The sequence below is a fragment of the Lynx canadensis genome, chromosome D2 (genome assembly GCF_007474595.2).
Source record: "Lynx canadensis isolate LIC74 chromosome D2, mLynCan4.pri.v2, whole genome shotgun sequence".
Taxonomy (NCBI): domain Eukaryota; kingdom Metazoa; phylum Chordata; class Mammalia; order Carnivora; family Felidae; genus Lynx; species Lynx canadensis.
The window spans coordinates 65512624-65535748 of NC_044313.2; the positions used below are offsets into that span (position 1 = coordinate 65512624).

At 39.8% G+C, this 23125-nt stretch overlaps 1 protein-coding gene across 5 annotated transcripts in view; it reads left to right on the forward strand.

Annotated features, from left to right (window-relative positions):
- Nucleotides 1–23125, forward strand: part of ANK3 (ankyrin 3) — a 336335-nt gene that overhangs the window by 139837 nt on the left and 173373 nt on the right. For all 5 annotated transcript variants that reach the window (XM_032595132.1, XM_030334419.1, XM_030334420.1 and 2 more), the window contains exon 8: nt 6770–6868. In XM_032595132.1, coding sequence (XP_032451023.1) covers nt 6770–6868 — 99 coding nt within the window. The remainder of the gene's footprint in view (nt 1–6769; nt 6869–23125) is intronic.

The window sequence follows — 23125 nt, forward strand, 5'->3', positions numbered from 1 at the left end:
TGATTTCACTTCAGGAAGTTGTGGGAAAAATCTGGCTTTAGTGACAATTTCATAAAGAAACTTGGCCACTACCTCAGCCAGGTTCTTCAGAAACAGCTGAGAAGAAAGAAAAAGCCAGCAATTCCACCATTTCCCAAGAAAGGTACTTGTTTCTTCCAAGTCCTTGGAAGTTAAAAAAAAAAAAAAAGTATGGCTTCCCATGTTTCTATCACGTTCTGTCACGTGTATCGTGTTCTATCAGCCACTGCTATGCCCCTTCTTCCACCCTCCCCCCCAGTTCCACTTACTCCAGACACACCCCTTCTGAGGTTTTCACAGGCTGAACTGTGCTGAGCAGACCTGTCCGTCTCCAACACCCCTTGTGTCGGCCCTAAGAACTGTCCCTTTAGCACCTTCTTAGAGTTCACTCATTACTTCAGGTCTGCCATGTGAGATGTGTTTATGTCATCCATTTTTAAATGTCCATATGATAAATAATAAAAAGGATAATAATAGCTAACACTTTTTATAATGTTTACTAAATGCCAAGAAACATTGTTAAGACTACCCTTATTGGTGCACCTAGGTGGCTCAGTCAATTAAGCGTCCGACTCTTGATTGCGGCTCAGGTCATGATCCCAGGGTCATGGGATCTAGCCCCACATTAGGCTCCACACCTAAAAATAAACAACTAAATAAATAATAAATTTTAAAATAAGACTAACCTGGGGTCCCTGGGTGGCTCAGTTGGTTAAGCATCCAACTCTTGACTTTGGCTCAGGTCATGATCTTGCAGTTTGTGAGTTCCAGCCCCACATCGGGCTCTAAGCTGGCAGTGTGGAGCCTGATTGGGATTCTGTGTCTCGTCTCTCTCTGCCCCTCCCAAACTGGTGCTTTCTCTCTCTCTCTCAAAAAAAAAATTAAAAAGACTGCCCTTACTAACTCAATCCTTATGACAAGTCTATATGATAGAACTATTATTGGCCTAATTTTATAGATAACAAATCCGTGATTCAGAGAAATTAAATAAACTTGCCTAAGGTTAGGCAGCTAGTGTGGGGTCGATCTTGGATTAGAAGCTAAGTGGTCTAGCTCCAGAGTATTAGCTCATAACTGCTGTAGTATTGGACCACAGTGTTCTCTTTATCTGCTGGCACACTATGAGGTGCTGCAGGAATGCTCTACTAGTAAGAATCGGTCCTAGATTTATACTGTTTTGAAGTTCAGGGACAGCATGATCTGCTCTAGTGAAAAAAGCATAAACTTTGGGGTAGCAAATTATGACAGTTTTGTGACTTTGGAAAGCTACTTTGATTTTTTGTTCTAGTTTCCTCATCTTAAGAACAAAAACAAAAACAAAAGCAATTAGATAGTACCTGTTTCTAGAGTTGGTGTGTGGGTTGGATGAGATAAGTAATATGGAATACCTGTGAGTTTCCTTCCTCCTTCTGACGTGAATTATCTCATATCCGCTCTTGGCCACCCCATGGTGGAGGCACTGTAGGTATTATGTCCATTCTGCAGATAAAAACATATATGTTAGTAAAGGATACGGCACATTCCCAACATCATATATCAGGAAGAAGAGTGATGATTATGGTCTGGTCTTCTCATTTCCAGTGACATGCTTACTAAGGAATAAAATTGAAGTAATGTTAGAATTCCCCACCCCCTAAACTCATTATGAAAAATCTTTGTATTTCTAGGACAGTTTTATAGTTTAGGAAACACAGTAAAGATTAATCCTTATTTTTGGATTAGGAAAGCATGAAGAAACAATCATCTAGAATCGCAGCACTGAGGGAGAGATTATTAACATTGGGGTCAATATCTCTACAGCTTTATTAGAATGTGTGTATACATATACTTATGCATAAATGTGAGAGCATATTTTTATTTAATAATATATTTTGTGGTGTGTTACTGATTTATCACAGTCTACCTTCAAAGTTATAGCACTTTACACATATGAGAACAGGATCATTCTCATTTACTTTTGCACATGTTGTAGAGCCCACAGTTCATTTTACAGTTCCTGCTTTAGATAATCAATTATCTTTTATATTTCCCTTCAGTCTTGCCATTTCTGTATTTCTCTGTGTGGGTCTAAGCTTTGTCTGGTATCATATTCCTACTGCCTGAAGAACTTCCTGTAATGTTTTTTGTATTGTAGGTTTGATGGTAATGAGGACTCCCAGCTTCTGTTTATCTTAAAAAGTCTTTATTTCTCCTTAATTTTTCAGAAGATATTTTGGCTGGGAATAGAACTCTCATTTGACAAGTGTTTATTTTTCAGTATTTAAAGATGCCCACTACGTTTTCAGCATTGCATAATTTCTGAGGCTGTAATTATTGTCTTTGTTCTCTATATGAAATATGTCCTTTTTTCCTTCTGGTTACCTTCACAATTTTTCCTTTATCTTTCATTTTCAGAAATTAGATTGATGTGTCTAATTGTGACATTTGCTGGTTTATAGTTTATCTTGCTTGGTGTTCTCCAAGCTTTTTGGATATGTCGTTTCATGCATTTCATTATTTTGAGATAATTCTTGACCATTGTCTCTTCAAGTATTTCTTCTGCCCCATCTTCTCTCTTCTCCTTATTCAACTCATTTGTTTTGTACTGTCCCACATCCCTTAGGTTTCGGTCTTCTTTTCCGCTCTTTTTTTCTTTGTGTTTGGATCATTTATATTGACATATCTTTAAGTTCACTGATGCTTTCCTCAGCTGTGTGAAGTCTGGTGATGAGCCCATCAAAGGAATTGTTTCTTATATTGTGGTTTTTCTTACCAAGGGTTTCTATTTGACTGAAACCCTGTATCTTTGGTGAAATCCCCTAACTTTCGATGCCTGTAGCTCACTGTTCCACTAGACAGAATGCAGGAGTGACTAAGGTAAATAGTATCTTTGGATATGGGCACATGTTTGTCAGGCTATAAATGTGGAAGGTTGAGCCTAGTCAAAAGTTTACATTTTGTTTGAGTGTACCACAGGCTTCAGCTTCCTCTGGAGGAGAGCTGCACTCCCTTATGCTCAGGGTGGTCGCTGGGTGGGGAGGGGGGTAGAAAATTTTAGGTGGTGTTGGTGCTTCATCCTCAGCTCTCCCTGCACACCTGAAGCATGAAGATGTCTCTCGCGAAGCTCCTGTCTGGCCTCAGCAGCTGACTACTGTTGCTTGTTACTCTATGCTAGGCTCCTGCTGGGACTGAGGGTTCTTTTATTCTGTCTCGGCTTCAGTCTTAGGGAGTGTGCCTGGGCCTCAGGGCTGAGTCTTTCTTAACATTCCTGCCCTTTCGACTATGGCAGCCAACCTCTGCCTTGTGTCTGTGGTTTTAGATTTGAAGGCTTTTCATATATACTGCCAAATTGCATCACAGAAAGCATGTGTAAATTTACATTTCACAAGCAGCAAATGAGGGTTCTCTTAAATAAGCATTTTCATCTCTAATACCAGTAGGCTCTTTTGATATGTTAGGAATCCATAATTTTGTTCCTCGCTTATATAATGGAAATGCAGCACTGAGTCTTGTGCATAGTAGGGCATAAAACATTTTTATTAGTTATCTGATGAATCAGAATATAAATGTCCCACTGAGTGGCCCAAAGGTACCACTTTCATTTCAGTTTGTTCCAAATTGTCAGAAGCAGTCACTACCAGATTCTGGAATACAAAAATATGTATTTCACTCAGAAGCTCCATTTTATAGAGAGAAGCAATAGTTGTTAGATGGAGGCATTATGATCCCTGACTGAAAAATACTACTGCACAAGGATCTAGAAAACCGAATTATCATTCTGATTCTGCCTCTAATTCTTTGTCTTTTAATATACAAATTACTGACCAATTCTATTCTGCAGTTTATGTATCTGTCAAATAGGGTTAGTGATTTTATTTCAATAGAGTGTCATGAAGGTAAAATAAAATTACTTAAGGGTAAGCCCTTTACAACACTTTTCAAGTGCTATAGAAATATAAAATATTCCTCTAGGAAGAGCCAGATAGGTGTAGAAAAAAGTGGGAGTTAGACTTTCAAGGCACACTTTTGACATCTATGCATCACTGTATGAGAGAGTACATGAATATGGAAGAGAGCAAAATTAGAAGTAGAGTCTTCTTCTCACTAAAATTAGCCTACTTGTAATAGAGGTTAATTAAGTCCTTCTCAACCTGGCAAGGGCACAATTTTAAAGGGAAATCGCAAGTAAGTAAGCCCTGACTCCTGCGGGGAAGGGAGGAGGTCTTAGCACCATATCCCACTCTGGGCTCAGTAAGCTTCCTGGTAGACCATGTCTCCTACAGACCTAACCTGACCCTCCACCTGCTGTCTCAGGTCAAGAATTCATCCACTGTGATGCTTGGGTCACTGGAGTGACCCACAATGGAGACAAGCAAGACAATTAAAAAGCCATCAGGAAGTTTGTGTCCTTCTGCCAGCAAAAGGGGACCAGAGCATACACAATGTACTGCATATAGTTTTACTTCCTCTTTTGTAAACTGTTACACACAGTTGAAACCTTCAGCCATAGCTGGTAGGTATACAGCAGGTCAGCCCCTAGGCCAAATCTGGCCTACCATCTGTTTTTGTAAATAAAGTTTTTTTTAAAATATTTATTTATTTTTGAGAGAGAGAGAGGAAAAAAAAGACAGAGCATGTTCAGGGGAGGGGCAGAGAGAGAGGGACACACAGAATCTGAAGCAGGCTCCAGGTTCCAAGCTATGAGCACAGAGCCCAACACAGGGCTCGAACCCATGAACCATGAGATCATGACCTGAACCAAAGTCAGATGCTTAACCAACTGAGCCACCAGGTACCCCTGTTTTTGTAAATAAAATTTGATTGGAATACAACCACTCCCATTTCTTTACATATTTTGTATGGCTGCTTTACCCTACAATGGCAGAGTTGAATAGCTGCAATAGAACTTATATTGCCTAAAAAGCTGAAAATATTTGCTATCTGGCCCGATGCAGAAGAAGTTTGCCTACCGTTGGTCTAGAGCAATGATATTCATCCTGTGTACTCCCACCAGCATTACTGATGCAAATTTGGTTTACTGAGATCTCTTTCTTCTTCTTTCATTTAATGAATCATTTGATACTTCAGCACCTAAAAATAATGAGGGAAAGAGTAGTTCGGATAGGAGAATGTAATGCTAACAGCATTATAGTTTATAATGTTTAAAAAACTTTATAGGAAGTACAGGGCAAAAAGAACATGTTAAATAACGCCCCATGAGGATGAACTCATGGAAGCTAGAAAATTCTACATGATCAATTATCCAGTTTTTTCAATAAGTAGTCATGGAAAAAAGAAGGTGGAGTAAGGCACCTATGGAGATTAAAAGACTTAAGGGACATTTCAACCTAATGCAGGTGTGGATCTTCTCATTTGAACAACCCTACTGAGCTAACTGGACATAATGGGAGAATTTGAGCACTGACAGGGTCTTAGTGTTATGAAGGAATTGTTTTTACTTTGTTAAATATGATAACGGTATTGTGACTATTTGTTAAAAAAAATCCTTGATGCCTAGGGTTTTCTTTTCCTTCTCTCAGACTTCTCCAGAAAAAAAAGTAGTAGGGAGTATAGAAGAAATACTATTCCTAAGAGGTTGATAAGTATTGAACCAGAGTGATGAGTACATAAAACTCATGCCTTTCTCTCAAACTTTGTATCTGTTTGAAAATTTTCATTATAGTGTTTTAAAAAAAAAATAAGCTTGAGTCATATTTTAATTTGAATCCTGGTTTTTCCAGCTATTTGTACATCTATGAAATGGACATTGTAAGTCAGATTGTTTTGTGGCATTGTGAGGATTATGAGAATTAAGTGAGACAGTAGAGTTTAGCACAGTGCCTAACATATAGGAAATAATCAATGCCTGGTAGCTATTATGTTGTATCTGCTATCAAATGGCAAAAATACAACCCCGTAGGAGCCTAGTTCATTGATCATATAATTAACTTAGGTGAACAACGGACCTAAAATCCATATTGTTGCTACAAAGGAATAAGGAGCCAGCATAGAGAATGTTCTCACAACATACACATATTTCCCTGACAGTCTGGAAACAATCATAACACCTGTAAGATGCATGGGGAAAGACCTGTGGTATTGAGTATCATGACTTTAATTTCAGATTGTCCTAACAATATGTTTATTCCTCAATGGTAATAATAAAAAAAAAAAAAACAGTTTTCTGTGAGATTGCTGACAGATGCCTGCAAACACACTTTAGCCCCACGTGCATGGGAAGTCCTGTGACTTTGTACAGTACTGACTGATTTTCCACTTTGCGTAACTATTGTTTTTCCTTGATATCTTGTGCTCATATGAACCCAGAGATGGTGCTGAGCACCATACTCCTTTAACTGAGTCTGGCTGACTTAATCAGCCACTTAGTCAACCACACATTAGCCAGTATGTATCACACAAATTTGCAGGAAAACACATCGACTTAACGGTGCAAAATTTTAGAGCAAAACTAACAAACAAAAAAACAAAACCAAAAAAGACCCCATCTCATCCATCAGTCACTGCAGCTAAGTGAAATAAACTTGAACCCACCTTCAGAATGTGTTCCTTAAAATTCATCCCTTTTGAGGGGAGAGGGGAGTCTACTGAGTAAAATCACTGTCAGAGAGAAATGTTGGGAAGCATTCTGTTCACAATGGATGTTAAAAAAAGTAAATAAAAAAGTGAGGACATGTTGGGGGGGAGTTGGGGAAGCAATGTTTCGGTTGAACTGACGATACCAAAACTGTCCTTTTTTTCTGTTCTTCTACAGAATGACATCACGCCTTTACACGTTGCATCAAAAAGAGGAAATGCCAATATGGTAAAACTCTTGCTTGATCGAGGAGCTAAAATCGATGCCAAAACAAGGGTAAGTGCAATTTGTGTGCATGCTTATACTTATTTTCAGGAATAGTAATCTTCCCCTGATACCTTCACACTGGTTCAACAGTGGCTTCACTTTTACTTCATTTGTTGTAGCCTCCAAGAAAATGATTCTAAATGTATTTGTCCCAAAATGGAATGCTGATCGACATGTATAAATCTGTAACACGTTTATATGGCGTATGGTTTTAATTATAAAAACTAAGACTTAAGGTCTAGAATTTTAGTTGAGTTTGCATTTTTAAGAATGTAATCACTACCTGACCTGATAGGCTGGGCTGTTTGGTCAGTTTAATACTAAAACTAACAGTTACTCTATTTAAAAACAAATTGGTCTACTTTTCTACACTGCTGGTGCAAATGTAAAGTGGTACAGTTACTCTGGGAAACAGTACGGAGGCTCCTCAAAATATGAAAACTAGAACTACCCTACCATCTGGCAATTCCACTACTGAGTATTTACCCCCAAGTATGGAAAACAGTATCTTGAAGCAATATTTGCCCATTCCTCTTCATCACGGCATTGTTCACAATAGTCAAGAGATGGAAGCCACACAAATGTCCATTGACAGATGATGGATGAACAAAATGTAATGTATGTAGATGGTGGAATATTATTCAGCCTGAAACAGGAAGGAAATCCTATCATTCTACAACATGAATGAATCTTAAGGACATTATCCTGAGTGAAAGAGGACAGTCACAAAAGTATAATACTACATGATTCCATTTTTATGGAGTTTCTAGAGTAGTCAAAACCATAGAAGCAAAAACAGAATGGTGTTTGCTTGGGCTTTGGGGGCAGAGAAATGGAGAGTGTTGTTTAATAGGTTATAGAGGCTCAATTCTGCAAGATGAAAAATTTCTAGAGATGTTATACATAGCAATGTGAATACAGTTAACACTACTGAAATATATACTTAAAAATGGTTAAGGAAATAAATTTTGTGTGTTTTTTACCACAATTTAGAAATCAAAAAAAAATTACAAAGCTGTCTGGGTAGGTGTTTGGCATGTTGCTTATTTGGTGCAATGCCTTTTGGGTAGAGGAAAGAACTGAGACTCAGAAGCAAGTTTGAATCCCAGATGCTGACCTTAGCCAGTTGACTTAGGTAGGCTGTTTAACCTTCTGCATGTAATTTCTCTTTCTGAAAATAAAGAAAATTAATGACCACCTTGAAGGTTATTGCAGTGATCAAGCTAATGTTTGTAAACTGTGTTGCAAAAAGTAGGCCAGAAAGAGGTCACAGCCATTGCTTATATAACTCACAGGTCCAGTTAGCATTAAACTTGTAATCAGGGGATTATTTTGTCCAACACTTCTTGTGTTTGTTCCAAGATGTGAGCAAGAGTGAAGCTAACGGAGAGGTGATCTCACTATACCCAGCCTCCTCTCTGAGGGTTTGGGGTGGTTTTCCCTATCTTGCCATTGTAGCCCCCGCAATCCCGTGCTTCCTCCTCACAAGAATCCTGATCTCCGTGTTTCCAAAACTGGCCTGGTAACCCGCATTCGATTCCTGTGGCTCCTTGATTTACTACTTCATTTATTGTTCACTGTGTGTATTCCCTCAAGCAATAAATGATTACGGAGTGGGCCTACTGTGGGGCAGATACAGCAAAACTGCAGGACACTGTCCTTACCCTCATGAAGCTGACAGGCAGTCAACTACCTGTGCTCTGACCCGAGAACAGCCCAGCTGTAGTTAGTTAGCAGGACACCCGGGCTTCCTTTTCCTGGTAACTACTGACCCTGAAAATTTGTATGTACCTTAAAAGAAACCAGCTTTCTAGAGAGGAGGAGTGAAGAAAGATGAAGGTTGACCCCTAGAGGACTGTCTGACTGGGGAAGGAGATTGAATAGAACTGCTAGTGAATTGACTTTGCATTCTGTAATAAGAAGCCATTACCAATATGCTAGAGCTATCACTTTAAATGGCAGGGATCTTCCACTAATATAGGCTATTTCAAGAGGTCGTAAGGAATAAAACAGAATTGGTGCTGTGCCACTCGATTACAACGTAAAGCTTAAGGATCATTTGCTTAAGGATCATTTGTGAACAGGGAAGATTTTTAGGAAGAAAAATGAGGAATACTAGAGCCAAGCAGGAAAGAGGAGCTTGAAGAGATATACCTGGTTATCCAGCTGGGGTTTTAGTGAGTATGTGGATTAGAAATTACTTTATTTCTCCCTCTCTCGAAATAATCATCAATCACTGGCAAAATTCCTTTTCAGTTACTTTACCTCATTTATGCAAAAATTACCTGCTGTATTTGATACAATGAAAGGAGAAAGGGGCATATGGGGAACTCAGACCCCATGTTTATGAGGCAGATAGTGGCACCAGGGCAAAAACTTAAAAACTCTTCTGGATAAAAGTATTAGAGATATGAGGGCACCTGAGTGGCTCAGTCAGTTAAATGTCTGACTCTCAGCTCAGGTCAAGAACTCATGGTTTGTGAGATTGAGCCCTGTGTCAGGCTCTGCACTGACAGCAAGGAGCCTGCTTGGGATTCTCTCCCTCTTTCTCTGCCCCTCCCTTGCTCTCTCTCTCTCTCTCTCTCAAAGTAAATAAATAAACATTAAAAAAATAGTATCAGAGATATGGAATAATGTAGTATGCAACTTTGCATACTATGCAAATTCAGGGGGCAACCTGGTTTCTCTAACACTTTGTCTCCCTGTTGTGAAAGCCTATCTTATTTTGAATAAGATGCAGACTCCTTTTTACCATCCATTCAGTTGTAACCGGGATTCACTTTTCTCTTGTGTTCTGTGAATGGCGCGTGAATGTGAAGGAGACAGACACAGAGAACAGAGAAGCCTGTCCTACTTCTGTTGTTGTCCTACAAGGAGTGGGGTGAGGGTGGGATGGCATTTGGGCACAGACTGAATTCCTGGCAGACGATATCGAAGAAAGCATAGTACATACCCCAAATATGTAAACTATTTTGTGTTCTTCTCATCAAAGCCTCCCTTCTCTCTGGCTGAAATGACTGAGTAGTCATTGGGTGTGTGGGTGAAAGGGAGGAGGCCAGCTAAAATGTCAGAAAGCCCTGAGGCCAAGCCTAAAAACAGAAAACAGAATTGTTCATAAATGCAAGTTTTAACTACTCAATCTGGTAACTCTTGAGAGAATAAATATTGTTATCTACCCATCCACCTCCTACCAATTACTTAGGACTGTTGTGGCTACCTTGCTACATCAATAGTCGGTTTAGAGACAGGAGACATCTCAGGCACCAGCACTCCAAGGGACCTCGTTGGCTTACTCTGTTCCCTGCATGTGCTGCTGACCTAATAAAGTACTCAGTTTAAAAGCAGACTCTTAGAACCCTTTTATTCAAGCAAGGAAACTTGATTTATGGTCAGAGTAGTTTAGGAGGACTTGAGCAAGATTTTACCAGCCAGAAAAGCAAGATGAGAGTGATCAGTGATCTGATCTCTAGTCTTAAGTATGACTTGCAAGTAAAATTGTGACCTTAGGCAAGTTCACCCTTCTGAGTCTTAGTTTCTGTCCCAGCATGGATGGAGAGTTGTTCCAGATGATTTTACAAGCTCTCCCATTTGGAAGGACACCACATATTGTAGCTTCACTGTAAAACTCAAGATGGTTATATAAGTCAGGATGATGTTACCAAAATGGTAAAGTAGGGGAGCTCAGCCTCCAACCCCCAACAAAGATCAACAAGAGTTCGGAAGCATCCACAAAGAAAAACAGTTCTGGGAGAGCTCAGGAGTGCTCTTAGGAATCTTCAGCAACTCAGTGTGGAGAAGGAAAAAAACCCATCTGAGAATAATTACAAAAGAAGGGAAGGAAGAGCAGCTTCATTTTGCCTGCATCATCCAATCTCCCAGGCTGGCACTGCTCACTGCCAACAGGGAACTCCGCAGCTTGGAAGAATTTCCCTTACCAGAAAAGGGAGAGTGAAGTGAGTGGCTGGCTTCCCTAGCTTTCAGGACATTGTATGAAGGACCCTCTTCAGTTTGCAAACCAGATTGCAAACTGGTGTAGCCGTTCTGGAAAACAGTATGGAGCTTCCTCAAAAAGTTAAAAATAGAACTACCCTATGACCCAGCAACTGCACTACTAGATATTTATCCAAAGGATACAAAAATACTGATTCAAAGGGGCACATGCACTCCAATGTTTATAGCAGCATTATCAACAATAGCCAGGGTCACCTGGGTGGTTCAGTCTGTTGAGCATCCGACTCTTGATTTTGGTTCAGGTCATGATCTCACAATCATGGGATCGAGCCCCACATCACTCTCCACACTGAGCATGGAGCCTGCTTGATATTCTGTCTCTCCTTCTTTCTACACCCTTCCCCAACTCTTGCACATGCTCACTCGCTCACTCTCTGTCGCACTCTCTCAAAATAAACTAAAAACAAAAAACCAACAATTGCCAAACTATGGAGAGAGCTCAAATGTCCATTGACAGGTGAATGGATAAAGAAGATATATATATGATATATATTATAATGGAATATTACTCAGCCATCAAAAAGAATGAAATCTTGCCATTTGTAACAATGTGGATGGAGCTAAAGTGTATTATGCTTAGCAAAATAAGTCAGTCAGAGAAAGACATAGACCATATGATTTCACTCATAGGAATTTAAGAAACAAAACAGATGAACATAGGGGAAGGAGGGGGAAGAGAGAGAGGGAAGCAAACCATAAGAGACTCTTAAACATAGAGAACAAACTGAGGGTTGCTGGTAGGGTGTTGGGTGGGGGATGGGCTAAAAGGGCAAGGGGCATTAAGGAAGACACTTGGTGTGATGAGCACTGGGTGTTTTATGTAAGTGACGAATCACTAAATTCTAGTCCTGATACTAATACTACACTATATGTTAACTAACTTGAATTTAAAGAACATCTTGGAAAGAAAAAAAAAGTTTCATCCGACCCAGAGACTGGCAAAGCTGAGATGAATAGAGATAGGAAGGAACAAAGAAGAGTAGATGCTACCAGTATCATCCATGCAGTGGGAATGACTGTGGTTCCCAGCCACCTGCTTTGCAGAAGACCTCATCAGCTTTCTTGCTATTAAAGTAACTAATGGCCGGAAGAGCCACTGTGGACTCCCTGAAGACTTCACTGGGTTTGGCCCCTGCAATATTCACATTCACAGACTCCAGCCTCCTGAGTCCCTCCCTGCTCCCTACCTACACCTCCACCCCCCAAACCCCCAGACCCTGCTGCTAGAGCCAAGGGTCCACACCAGCAGCCAGCCCAGCCCTCTGTGTCTGCACAAGTGTAAGAAGCCAGCCTAGACCCTGTGCTGCCCCCACAACTGTGTACGCACTTGGGGCTAGCCCTTCCAGCTGTGCATTTGCACACCGCTGGCCAGACCCTCTACTGCTACCCACACACCTATGGCGGATCCTGTGGCATGGAAGGGCACACCCACAAGCCAGGGCCTTCATAGCAGTCCATGGGTCTGAATCTGGCTTTGTCACTAGTCACTGGCCTTCACTCCTTAGCACATGTCAGGTAACCTTCTAGCTGTGCACCTGTATGCCCCAACCAGACCATCCTTACCGGCCTCCCAAGGCTTGGCACACACCCCCAGGAGACTGCAGCCACAGGAGTACACACGAAGAGCAGAGCCCCCACAGCCATTTGAAGGCCAGATCCGGTCCTGTCTCATGTCACTGACCTGCACCACTGGGCTCACCTGAAGCTGGTCTTTCAAGCTGTGTTCCAGCACGCCCCTTGCCTGACTCCCAACACCAGCCTCCGCTGCTGTGTGCCCACGGTGAGGCCCCACAGCCGCAGCAATACACACAGACAGCCATGGCGCCCACAGCTGCCTGTACACCTGCAGCTGGCCCACACCTTTACAACTGGCTCTGACCCCACCGCTATGTGTATGTGTGAGACCGGCCCCCACCACTATGTAGGGGACCACCCTACAGCTGTGTACATACCACCAGCTCCAGCCACCACCACCACCTGCCCACGTCACCAGCCACTGGCCCTGGAGGTGCTGCTGAGGACTCGGACCACCCCCCACAGTGCTCACCAAGAACTGCACAGTTGTCAATGCTGTGAACCCGAGTGACCTGAGCAGATAAGACATGATATACCTCTTGGACCCAAACCACCACACACCCCTGTATTTGGCCCTCTGTACCACTAGACATGGGGTTACAGCACATTCCAGCGTGCCCCTGTGCACAAGTGAAAGTCTTTCCATATTGAAGTCAACCCATAAAGTATGGAAGAAGTGAGTGGTTATTTAAATCTGCAGACTTTAAATATGCACGACTATAGGGATCTTGAAGAATCAGAGAAACCACCAAGGGAGCATAGTGAGCTTCCAGTAATTGACCTCGAAGAACTGGAGATACCAGTGACCTAAAAACATCACACCCGGGGCACCTGGGTGACTCGGTTGATTAAGCCTAATAAAGGATTCAAAATAATTGTTCTAAAGATGCTCCGAGAGCTGCAAGAAAACAGAAAAACAATTTAACAAATTAGGGGGAAAATATAAAAACAAAATGAAAAGTTCAGCAAAGAGATAGAAAATATAAAAAGAGAACCAAGCACAAATTTGGAGCTAAAGAAGACAGTGATGGAACTGAAGAACTCAATAGACAGCTTCAACAGCAGACCGGGCCAAGCAGAAGCAAGAACACTTGAAATTATCTAGTCAGAGGAGCAAAAGAGAAAGGATGAAAAATTCATGAAGAAGACCTGCAGGACTAAAGGGGCATCGTTAAGTGAAAACAGTCCATCCATCATTGAGTCCCAGAAAGAGAAGAGAAACTTACTGAGGACCTAGAAGTGACACCACCCCCAAATCTGAAGAGTTGTAAGGGTCAGTAGGGGGAAGAAACTAACAAAGAACCAGGTGCCCCTAGAGAATAGAAACTGAAGTCTTTTAAAAAATATATATTAAAAAGAACCCACTGGTTTTATGAAAAGACAATCCCCAGTTCTATTGAGTAATCAATAAAGCTTTAATACAGCATTAAACTGCATTTGCAATATGTGAACTATTATTCAGCCATAAACATAAAAGCAAATCCTGCCACTTGCAACAACATGAATAGACTTTGAGGCCATTATCCAAGGTGAAATAAGTCAGACAGAGAAAGACAAATACCACATGTCATAACTCAGATGTAGAATCTAAAAACATCACACCTGGGGCACCTGGGTGGTTCAGTCGGTTAAGCTCCAACTTCGGCGCAGGTCATGATCTTCGTGCTTCACAAGTTCAAGCCCTGCCTTGGGCACTCTGCTGTCAGCGTGAGGCCCGCTTCAGATCCTCTGTCCCCCTCTCTCTCTGGCCCTCCCCCACTTGTGCACACATGCTCTCTCTCTCTCAAAAATGAATAAACATTTAAAAAATAATAAATAAAATACAATGATAAAACATCACACTCATAGAAACAGAAAGGTGGTTGCCAGAGGCTGAGAGGTAGAGGAAATGGGGAGATTTAGTCAGAGAGTACAGACTACCAGTTATAAGATGAATACGTTCAGGTATCTAAAGTTTACTTGGTGGGAGCACCTGGGTGGCTCAGTTGGTTAAGCTTCTGACTTTGGCTCAGGTCATGATCTCACAGTTTGTGAGTTTAAGCCCCACATCAGGCTCTGTGCTGACAGCTGAGAGCCTGGAGCCTGCTTCGGATTCTGCATCTCCCTCTCTCTGCCCCTCTCTGGCTTGCACTCTGTCTCTCTCACTCTCAAAAATAAATAAACATTAGAAAAAATTGTTTAAAAATAAATTACTTGTTGACTATAGCTAACAATTCTGTATTGTATATTCAAAAGTTGCTATGGAAGTAGACCTTTAATATTTTGACCATGACATCTGCAAAATTCATGTGAGGTGAAGAATGTGTTAATTAACGTTATTGTGGTAAGTATTTCACAATATGTATGTATACCAGATCATCACATGGTATAACCTAAATTTCTACAATGTTCCATGTCAATTTTATCTCAGCCAAGTTAGGGCTCAGGGGGCAAGAGGCAGAAGCCTCTTGAATGGTGTTCTGAAAAGTGTTTAGCTAGGATCTGATGAAACACAAAGCCTGTGGTCCTTTTTCTATCTAGTTCATTTCAAGAAAGGTTGTCCTATTTTCCCAGTCCTGTGATGCTATCTAATATCAACTGGCTTGTTGTATATTCTCCTGCAGAATAGACAAGAGTAAGTATGTAGAGTTATCTCTGTGATAACGGTGGCAAATGTGCTGAGATATAAACATATATCAAGGCAGATTCTTCAGTCTGGTCTGTATGTAGATCCTAATTTTAAAATAAGTTTTGAAATTTGCTCACTTTTTTCCAACAAAATTTTAATGACTTTATTTATAGACTAAAATGTTTTGTAAGAATGGCTATTTGTGGTAGCCTGATGGGTTTTTTGGTTTGTTTTTTTTCCCCCATTTAACTCTCGATCTCAGCAAAGCAAGCATGTGTACTTCTTGAAGGAAGATACTTTGCAATGGATGGTCTCTTGTCATTTTCCTTTTCCTTTGCATCAGTTCACAGCCAAATCAAAAGCTCAATATGGACCCTAATCAGAACCATTTTAAGACTTTGTGGCATCTTCTGAGTTCTCTCTTTTCACTGGCTCTTCTCTACCCAATAATAAAGGCGGCTGTGCTTGTATTTAGTGCTTCAGAGAAGATGGAAGGGTTCCAGGTAGAGTCAGCAATACCAATACTCTGATTCCCAGAATGCGGCTCTAATCATGCCTCTCCCAGCTTCCAGTTTTCCTAGCAAGGTGCCACTACCCAGATCCACATGTAATCTCATTACCACCACATCATATCCGAGCCACACCTTGCCACTCAGATGCACACATTCATCTTGGTATCTGTAGCACTTAGCATGCTTTCTGGCACATGCCAGATGTTAAATATGTATTTGCTGAATATATAGAAATGAAAGCTACACTCTTGAAGGTTAAATTTGCCAAAAGGTCTTAATTTTCTTGACTTTATACTGATCCTGTGGTAATGTAATTTTGCTCCCTGAAGTTAATGGCTTCCAATTGATTCAGAAGAACGAAGAGATATTTGTGTGCAAGTAGATAAAGCGTTTTCAGAATACCTCAAATCTGTCAGTTGTTAAATTCTTATTATTCTGGGAAGGTATCAGGGGACATTTGGATGCCCTGTAATTTTAGCCTGTCTTTTCCCAGAAATGCAACTGGTTATTATTTCTGAGGTTAAATACAAAGAAAAAAGAAATATTGGTATTGACTTTTGCTTTCTATTATATTTCCAGAAGTGTATTGCCTGGCTAAAAATAAATCCTTAAAGTAAATATTAAATATTTTATAGTCATAAGATAGTCCCTATCAAATGGAAAATTCTAATACAATATTTCCTCCTTACAGTTCTAACATAGACATGTTGACAAGAGCACTTGAAATAATGCAAACTGCTCTGGGTTTCTACATTAATCAAGACTAATTTGAAAATATGTCATTCAAAAATAGATTCATTTTTAATTTTTATGTAACAGATATTAAAAGTTAATTGAAAGTATTTATTTGGATTCTAAGAAGAGCAGGGCACCTTCCCCTAAATTTTGCTGTTAACCTTAAACCACTCTAAAAAAATTAAGTATTAATATAAAAAAAGAAAGTACAAGTAATTATGACATGCCCTTAGCGTTAAAAACATGAAAATCTCTTTGAAGGAAAAAATGCTTTTGAGAGTTGCAAAGAGTTCTGAGAACATAAGAGCATCTTATCTCTTTCTTTCTCCCTTTCTCTCTCTCTCTCTCTCTCTCTCTCTCTCCCTCCCTCCCTCCCTCTCTCTCTGTCCTAGTGATTTTACAACATATTGGAGATCTCATTTCCCTTACCAAGTAGAGATCTAAAAGTATCGGATAAATTTTGTGTGCTACTAATCCTGGTTCTCCTGAAGAATCTGTGAAGCAGGCTCAGGACAGCAGTTATTTTAGTTAATTGCTATGTGGTTCTAAGTGCTCGTGCCCAGAAACTACTTTACTCTTCCTCCTATTTTCTTGTGATGTATGTTGGTAATGCTCACTCCCTACTTCTTTTAAAAAATTCTACATCCATTAGGCACACAAGTACTCTGCAGTTATCAACTATAAGCATCTTTAATTATCCTCCTTGCCAAAGGAAAGATACAATAAGTAAATACATCATTACTGTTTTTTTTTTACATTGTGAAGCTTAATTTGAATTTTTTCCACGTAAGATTTTCTAAGAACTATATAAAAAGCACCTTTATACATTTAAAATCATATTTTATAATAGGTTATTCAGTTTCTACCTACTGAAAATTTAGAAATTATCATCTATTTATAGAAGGAACATTCCTAAAATAGTATATGATAGAAACAAATATAAACTATGATGGTGTAGTGTGTAGAAGTCACATATTCATGTTTTTTACTCAGCTGTGTTAGAGTTTTGGCTTCAAGGAACAATGGAGTAGCTTACAATGAACTAAGCATCCTGCTGATAAAAATCATAAACCCCGGGGGGCGCCTGGGTGGCGAGTCGGTTAAGCGTCCGACTTCAGCCAGGTCACGATCTCGCGGTCCGTGAGTTCGAGCCCCGCGTCGAGCTCTGGGCTGATGGCTCAGAGCCTGGAGCCTGTTTCCGATTCTGTGTCTCCCTCTCTCTCTGCCCCTCGCCCATTCATGCTCTGTCTCTCTCTGTCCCAAAAATAAATAAACGTTGAAAAAAAAATTTTTTTAAAAATCATAAACCCCAGAAAAATAGTTTTTGAAAACTTGTTTGTAGGCACTGAAAAATCATCGAAAATTGGCATAAATTGGAGTGAATTCAACTTTTGAAAGAACTAAATAACACAAGATGAGATCTATATTTTTATGGCAGGTACTGGATACAGTTGATTGAGAAAGTCACAATTTTATTGTCTTGAGGTCAGAGGATCAAGTTTGAGGCTGTAATGGTGGCTGGATATTCAGGGAGGAATCACTGATAGGAGGGAACCACAAAGGAAGTGCTGAAGTCAATCTACAAACATATACACTCCCCACAATCCTTGAATAAGCAATGAACTATGTGTGTGGAGGTGGGAAGTGGAGGGGGGTGGTATGAAACTACAAGGAGAGCAGAGGGAAATAACAGGTAAAAAATTAAAAGCTGAGAAGGAAGTTCAGCAGTGCTTGCTGCAAGGAAAATAGAACACCACATCAAGGAGACTTGGAAAATATCTTTGGCTTTTTATTAATACTACAAGGACTACATCTTAGAAGTTATGACTATGTCCCAGGACTAAAGGGATTACTCTTGGAATAAGGACGATTCTAAAACAGACCTGCTATTGAAAGCCTAAAACAAGTCCCTATAAGACTAGAGTCTTTATAGCACATTATTCACAATATTCAGTATTTAATTTAAATTTTATATATGATTTAAAAATCACTAGTATACATGAAAGGAAATGAGAAAATCTGACTTGCTGTCAAAAGAAAAGTTAAGTAATAAAAACAGACCCATAGGTGACTCATGTTAGAATTAATAGACTTTAAAATAACTATAATTAATATGTTAAATATCTGAATGAAAAGACAGATATAGTGAGTAAGGCAAAATTTTTCAGGAGAAATAGGAAATCTTAAAAAAATAGAAATCTTAGAACTAAAAAACGCAATATCTGAAATTTTAAAAAAACATTCACTGGATGGGATAAAGAACAGATTGAATACAAAGGAAGAAAGAATTGGTGAACTTGAAGACAAGTTATAAAAATCATCCAAACTGAAGAACAGAAAACAAAAAGATTAAAAATCAATTTGACACCATGTCAGCAACCTGTGGAATACTAGCAAGCTGACTAAACACTTACAGTGTGGTCCAAGAAGCAGAGGAGAAAGAGAATGGAACAGAAAAGATGTATATATTTATTTTCAAATTCAATCACAAACCACAAACCCTAGACCCAGGAGACTTAGAACACCCCAAGGAGGGTAAATACAAAGAAAACCACACAGAGGCACATAGTGGTGAAGCTGATAAATGGCAAAGATAGAAAAAAAAATGTTTACACAGCCAAAGGAGAAGATGCATTATAAATAGAAAAACAATGATGAGACTGTGATCTAACTTCTTACCAGAAACACTGGAGGCCAGAAACAATGGAACATTCTTTAAGATGCTAACTGAAAACTTTCTGTGAATCGAGAACTTATATCCAGTGAACATAAATTCATAATAAAAGCAAAATATAGTTTCAGATAAGCAAAAATTGAGATGAAGTGTTACCATCAAACCCACACTAAAAGAAATACTAAAGGAAGTTCTTTAGTATTCTGAAGGGAAATAATACCGTATGGAAATGTGGATCTAAATAAAGGAGAGAAAAATTAGAAGCAGATTGCTATAAAGAACACTTTTTCTTTTTAGAAATTCTTTAAAGTTTGATTAATAAAAATATCAATTTATTATGAGGCTTGTAATACATGTAAAAGTTAAATATATGATATTTATAGCACAAAAGGTAAAACTAACAGTGTAAATGGAATTACATTATAGAATTTCATATTACACATGAAGTTATATAATGAAGTTATATATAATGAATTTCATATTACACATGAAGTTAATTATATGATATATAATTAATAATATAATATGTATTATGTAATATTACTCTGTGATATATGATTAATAATATAATATTATTTAGACTGATAAATTAAGGATACATATTATAATGTTTAGGGCAACCACTAAAAGGAAAACAAAAGAAAAAAGGAGATTTAGTTAAAAAGCCAAAGAAGGAGGGGGTGCCTGGGTGGCTCAGTCAGTTGAGCATCTGACTCTTGATTTCAGCTTGAGTTGTGATCCCAGGGTCGTGGGATCAAGCCCATGTCAGACTGCACTGAGTGGGGAACCTGCTTGGGATATTCTCTCTCTCTCTCTCTCTCTCTCTCTCTCTGCCCCTCTCCCCTACTTGTGCTCCCCTCCCAACCCCCCCCCAAAAAAAAAAGCCAAAGGAGGAGATAGCCACTGATATATGTGATGATTTGGTGATTAGAAAACTAAATAATGCTCAACCCAAAAGAAGACAAAAAGGAGGGACAAAAAACCCACAAAGAACAGTGGACAAATACACAACAAATAGCATAAGGGTGTGTTCCAGGGTCAGAGAGAAAGCCATGGTTTTTTAAGCAGAGAGAACAATACAAGGATTTTGCCTTACTTTAGTTTTAAACACATAGAATGTATGACCGGGGTAGCAAGAAAGGGAAGTAGAAAGAGATATTTCTCTCTCCTATACGTGAATGGCAGAAATGAACTCTAGATCTTAAAAGGAGATTGTTTTCCAGAAGGAATCCGATCCCTCAGATGGAGGCAAGCCTAAGTATAAATTCCGATTCCAGCCATTTGCTTGCATGTGACCTTGAGCAGGTACATTTCTCTTCTGGAGCAGCTTTCTCATCTATAAATGGAACTTGTAATGCCTTTCTCATGAGTTGTAAAGATTCAATAAGATCACAAATATAAAGCGCCTGTAACCACAGAGGGGTTTCAAAAAATGTTATCTCACACCCTCCTATGCCAAATCTACAACTGCCTCGTGTGCACAAAATGAGGATACAGTCAGAATTTTTGGTAAAAAACACAGATATGAGACTAGCAGTACTGTTGGGCTGCAGGTGGGCCCCCCTTATTTATCTCTGGCTGTATTATAACTCTTCTTTCCTGAGCACTACTGGCTTTTTCTTTCATTGTTTTCAGTTTTGAATTAAGTATCATATCCTGTTTCACATCCATGATATAGGAAAAGAGTATATATCCATTGGATTCTCTCTGCTTGGTTTCCTTTTCCATCTCTAGAGTGAGATTTTTTGCTTAGAGGGTTTTTCTGCTACAGAATATAAATAAAATAAATGTCTGTTTTTGAAAGTATTTCCCAAGTCATGAATTTGTCTCATTTCAGTATTGGCTGTGAGCAAATTCAACATGTTAAGAACATATTCTGGGTTCCGTATTCTTAGGTCTGATGCCTTAATGTCCTGTTCCATGCTTTTCAGCCGAATAGGACCTGAAAGCAAGCCTTTTTGACCTTCGAGTGTGCTAGGTTTTGCTCTTAGGCTAACACAAGAGAGCATTTTGTCCAGCCAGTAAAGTACAGTTTCCCACCTCAGTAATAAGATTACTGTCATTGAAATGAAATATGAGATCTGGACTAGCCGGTTGGCTTTGCTTCAGAATTCTGCCCAAGGGAATAGTTGTTCATTATGTCAGTGCTTTAAAAATCAGGGGAATTGGAAAAAAACTACCAACCCTGTGCAATTTCATTTCCCTCCCATACTGTTACTATGGCAACTCAGCATCCCTCTCTCCTTCTCTCCCGTCCAAGTGCATATGCTGCCATTCTTGAGGCAGCCTCCCCTGAGCCCCGGCAATTGCCTTTGTCAAGCATGTTCCAACTGGAAGTTGACACTGTTGTATGCAGCTGAAGAAATGCTTTTTGGTACTGGACCCAGTCTAAGTGACCCTGTATATCAGCTGTAAATTTCTAGGGTTTGGGAGCAGGTTAGAATCCTCATTTTTGTATTGGAAAAAGCATTGCTCTAGTTTTAGGGAGAGGAGTAGACCAGTTCACTGCTGTGTTCCAAACCACAGTACTCACAATAGTTCTCTTTTTTCAGCTCCTGGTATCCAAATAAAAGGAAAATATCTTATTTAGAATAAATCCCCTAATATTTTTCTTATTCTGAGAACTAAAAAGACTGGTCATATTCTTCAAATCACTTATTTATGGGGAATTTTATTTTTCTGGAAAAAAAGACATTAGAGCACTTCTGAAGGATAAAATGAGTCTGCTCTTAACAAAAAGAATTTTTAACCAACTAACTAGAAAACATTTTTAAAGGACTAGCCCCCAAACCCACTCATTGCTAACTCCATTCCTTCATTTACTCATTTGTGACTTTCATGGATACAGTGCTGAGTTATCTTCTCTGTGAGATTCAAATATCCCTTAAGCTAGTGACCTTGTCCTCAAAATCAGCCTAGCTGAAATGATGACGCCTGCTCACAAATGACTAAGATACCCGGTGAAAAGTTAGAGAAGCTTCCCCAAGAGAAGTGCAGATAAAACAAGGCAGATGTCCTGAAAGTACAGTGGTTATGTCTAGTTATGGAAAAGTCTTCTAAGAAACGTAGGACTTTAAAACAGTACAAATTTGGATCTTGGAGAAAATGGAAAGGGAACTCCTTCCTGGTACCCTGTGTGGGCAGAGCAGAGAGACCGGAACACGAAGAGCTGCGAATGGCTTGCAAGCTGGGGGAGAAGGGAGGGGCATCGGGGAAGGCCCAGTGTAGCAGAGACTGCTGGTGGAAGACCACCAATGCTGATCTGAGAAACTGAGGCTTGGCTGAGGACCGAGTGGTTATTGAAGGCCACGTAGCGTTTCATAATCAGAGCAGTGCTTCAGGAAAGTGAATGATAAGCCTCACCCATTTCAAAGCAAAAGAAACCAGTTTGAAATTTACATATTATGTTTTGTCCAAATGAAGGTATTAAGTAAAGTCTGTGCTGGCTAATTTCCCCCTTTTTTTTTTTTTTAAACTGAACTAAGTGTGAATCAGTACATGGCAGACACTTTCCAGTCTGGCTGTGGGTCAGCTGGTCCTGTCTTCTTTGTGACTATAAAAGATGTGACGCTAATTAAAGACCTTACATTAACTCTAGGCACTAGTTTTCCACTGACCTGTGAATGTCCCAGCAGCCAGGCTGGCACTGCCTGTACAGCCAGGCAGTCGTGACATCTTGTACAGCTTCCTGATGAGCCGTCTCTCCTGCCGGAATTCTGGCTGTTTGAAGTCATGCACTTTTGAAAAGTTTCAGAGCAAATGTACAGCAGATCCAAAGGAGTCAGCCCAACTTGCAGTCAATGTTAAAAATACTGCAAGTGAAACTGCAGTCAAGAGAGCTATGCTTCAGGTAGCTCTTTGCAGTTAGCTAGGAACTGAAGATCTTACCCTGGGGAGCCCCCTGACTTTATCATTGAAACCAGGTGATGAGAAGAACAATGGCGGTAACAATAGCACTTCACAGCTCTTGCACTGACGGAAAAATCACCTTCCCTAGCTGAGTCTCTAAAGTCTATGAGTGTTTAATAAATAAACACCAGAGAGCAGAGGCAGCAGCTGCAGAATGAAGATAAAAGAAGGCTCAGGATGGCTGAAAGTTTGAAAAGAGGGGCTTTGTCTTAGTAACTCCTCCTAAGTCATGTCTTGACTCT